This window comes from Gavialis gangeticus, unplaced genomic scaffold (assembly GCF_001723915.1).
Source record: "Gavialis gangeticus isolate Ggan-Ray unplaced genomic scaffold, GavGan_comp1, whole genome shotgun sequence".
In the NCBI taxonomy this organism is placed as follows: Eukaryota; Metazoa; Chordata; order Crocodylia; family Gavialidae; genus Gavialis; species Gavialis gangeticus.
Genome location: NW_017729016.1, coordinates 12,962,385 through 12,965,538, shown reverse-complemented (window position 1 = coordinate 12,965,538; position 3,154 = coordinate 12,962,385). Strand labels below are relative to the sequence as shown.

Genomic DNA, 3,154 nt, shown 5'->3' with positions numbered 1-3,154 from the left:
CGCAGGCCCCGCCCCCTCCCCGGGCTCCGCGCCCCTAGCGGTTCGTAGCCCGGGTGTAGCCGCAGTGGTGTCGAGGACCCGGTCACCAGGACAGGTGGGGGAGAGGGAGAGGAAATCATTCATGAGGCCGACGAGATTTTTGCAACCAAAACAAAAAGTCTTTAACTGCAAGGTTTGAGGGGCACAAACACCCTTCCTGAGGCGCTGGAGAAGAGCGGGCCAAGGCTCTGGTGGAGTGACACGGACGTTTTGTACGAGCTGTCCTGGGGAGACACGGACGTGCCTGGTTCAGAGGGCTTCACAGAGGAGGCAGTAGTTCAAGGGCGTCTGCACCTGGCCGGAGGTGAGAGCCTCGCCACCCGCTCTGCACTGACTGCACAGAGGAGTTTTCCATGGCAGGCAGTCCTCGGACTTCCTCACAACCCCTCCCTGAAAACCGCATCTCAAGTCGAAACGTTGTAACTCGGAACCGATTTTCGCATAGGAAACAATGTTATAAATGGGGTTCCTGAACAAAGGCCCGATACCCTATTTTCAACCAAAGATCCCCCAGAATTTTGTGCTCAGTCAATTAGAGATGAGTCGTATAGCTACATTAATGAATGTATATGGTAAATAGCAATCGTATTGATGTGGAAGGATTTCTTTGAGGTGACTGCTGGACGTTTTGAAGGGCTCCTGGCTGGAGTCTTCTCAGGAGTCCGGGCTGCAGGTTCTTCTGGAGTCTGGTCTGCTTTCTTAAAGGAAGTGTCCAAGGAAGTTTGGACAGCTGCTCTCCAGGGAGACGAGCGACGCAGTGAACTTCTTCGCTGGCATGGCGTCAAGCGTTGTAAAGCTGAAACTGACGTCGCAGAGTTGAAACAGGGTGACAACTTATAAATGTTGTACGTGCAAAACGTTGTAACTCAAAACGTTGCAAGTCAAGAACCGCCTGTATTGACTCCTCTGTAAAATCCTATGAAACAGGAGCTTTCATTTCTACCCAGGAGAGCGTTTACCATCTTTTCTGCCATGCCTGATGAAGGGTGGTTGTGCCGGAAAGCTTGCAATTAAAGACTTTTTTTTTTTTGCAAAAAGCTTGTTGGTCTCATAAAAGATCTCATCTCTACTACGGGTCCTGATGGCCTTCTCATGGCTCTTGGGAGAAGCCCAGAGGGCTCAGTGCTGTCAGGGCACCTGGATTGCTGCTGCCACATTCCCCCACCCCTGGGGGCCTCATATATGGCCCCCCGCACTAGACCCCACATGCAGGTCTTGATCCAGGCCCTGACCCCACAAGCAACCCCAAGCGAGGTTTTAGTATCCAGCCCCCCTTCACCAGAGATAATGATCCTAATCATCCAAAAATTACCATTTTCAGGCCCCCTTTCTGTCTGGGCACCCACTTCACTTATAACTGTGTCCAGTCCTGCCCACATGGCCACTGACCAGCCCTGCACCACTCATCCAGCCCCTGGGGCTAGAAGACTGAGCACTGCTGATTTAAGCAGTCAGATCCAGTGGCTGCTGAGTACTGAAAGCCAGATGCTAGACCGGGGACCTCTGTGCAAGAGCCCAGGTGAAGGGTAGCTGCTGTGAGTAGTTAGCTTCAGAAATATGGATATGACAAAGTGACTCCAGCGCAGTTGAAGCTAATAAGCTACACAATCAGCCAGGCACTGAACTGGCCCTTTTGTGATCAAGTCACCTGCTTCTGTGCCACTTCACAATAAAACGTTTTAATTCACCAGTAAGGTAATGTCCCCAGCTTCCCTTCTTCTGAAAACCGGGTGAGATACAGTTTGTACCAAAACCCGGAGACCAAAAACTCCCTGTCCTACAAAGACATATGTCCAAGCATGCCTGTAAACAGTCTCACACAGAACCAATTTATTTACCCATTAGAGCATCCAGTGCTTGTACGAGCAAGGTCTTCAGATCTGCTTCTTGGGATGATGTCATTCATTGTGTTCTTAAAATCAAAACCATCTATTTTGCAAGGAGCTAAGAGGTATCCCCCCCCACACACACACACACACTTTTAGTAGAATATAATCATCTATTTCAGTGGTTCCCAAACGCTGACAGATTATGCACCGCCAATTTCAACCGATACGTAAGTACCACCAGCAATTTTTTCAGTTCAACCTTCGGTACCACCAGGAAATTTTGGTCATATCTGCTGACGTGTACCACACCACAGATTGGGAACTGCTGATCTATTTTGTTGCAGATGGGGATATAAAAAACGGGCGATGCAGTGCCCGCAAAGAGCCTGTAGGGGAGCTGCTGCTGCCCAGCTCCTGGCTGTAAAAGCGGAGTGAGCCCAGGTGGAAGATGAAGTCTGGCTCCCGGAGCTGAGCAGGCAGCGGCAGCTCCCCGGGGTGCTGGCTACAGATGGCCCAGGCTTTTCTCACCCCGAGCATCCTTCAGGTGGTTTGCGTGGTGCTGGTGCTTCCCCATTTCAGGTCAGCAGCAGGTAAGGTAGATCCCCTCCCCTCTCCATGTAGGGGGTTACTAGACGGCAGCCCTGAAAAATCAGTTCACCCCTGCTAAAAATGCACCAGGCTTTATTCCCAGGTAAGCCAAGAAATGACCAAGCATTTCTCTGGTTTGCTGGGGAATAAAATGATCAAGCTGGGTTTGCACTGTCATCACCTATATACGGAGACAGTCTGTAGTTGCAGGGGAATGGATTAAATGAACTAAGAGAGGGTTTCTTTTTTTCTTTATTGCTAGTTTCTACAGTGCCAGTCTAAAATTAGACCGGGATATAGCTCAGTCTCCTGGAGTAGGCAGTGGTTAATTATAAGGATGTCTTTTTGTTTTCCTTAGCTGGATGACTTGTGTTTTCAGCCTGCTTGTGCAGGAGGGAGCAGATGGGAAAGGAACTGCCTGCCTAAGGTGACACTTCCTGGCAGGGGGGCTGGCAATGAGCTAGTTCTCTCATGAACACAAGGCAGCTTTCCTTGCCCTACATTCACAGGGGTGGCGCTTGCTTGCTCAAGGTGAGGCTCGCTGTCAATGTTGCTTCCCAACTGGGAAGTACCTCTTCTCCCTCCCAGCTCCTACACCCAGGGGTTACAAGGCTCTCAAACAGTCTGCATCTTTCTGCTCCTTTAATGTTGGTGCACTTCATCCTGCAAGGGGTAGAAGGCAAAGAGGAGTCAGGAGA

At 50.3% G+C, this 3,154-nt stretch overlaps 1 protein-coding gene across 1 annotated transcript in view; it reads left to right on the top strand.

Annotated features, from left to right (window-relative positions):
• Positions 1-2,270: 2,270 nt before the first annotated feature.
• The window catches only part of TMEM130 (transmembrane protein 130), a 22,234-nt gene continuing 21,350 nt past the window's right edge, over positions 2,271-3,154 (top strand). The window contains exon 1 of the mRNA XM_019512889.1: positions 2,271-2,458. Within this exon, the coding sequence (XP_019368434.1) occupies positions 2,377-2,458 (82 nt within the window). The 5' untranslated portion in view covers positions 2,271-2,376. The remainder of the gene's footprint in view (positions 2,459-3,154) is intronic.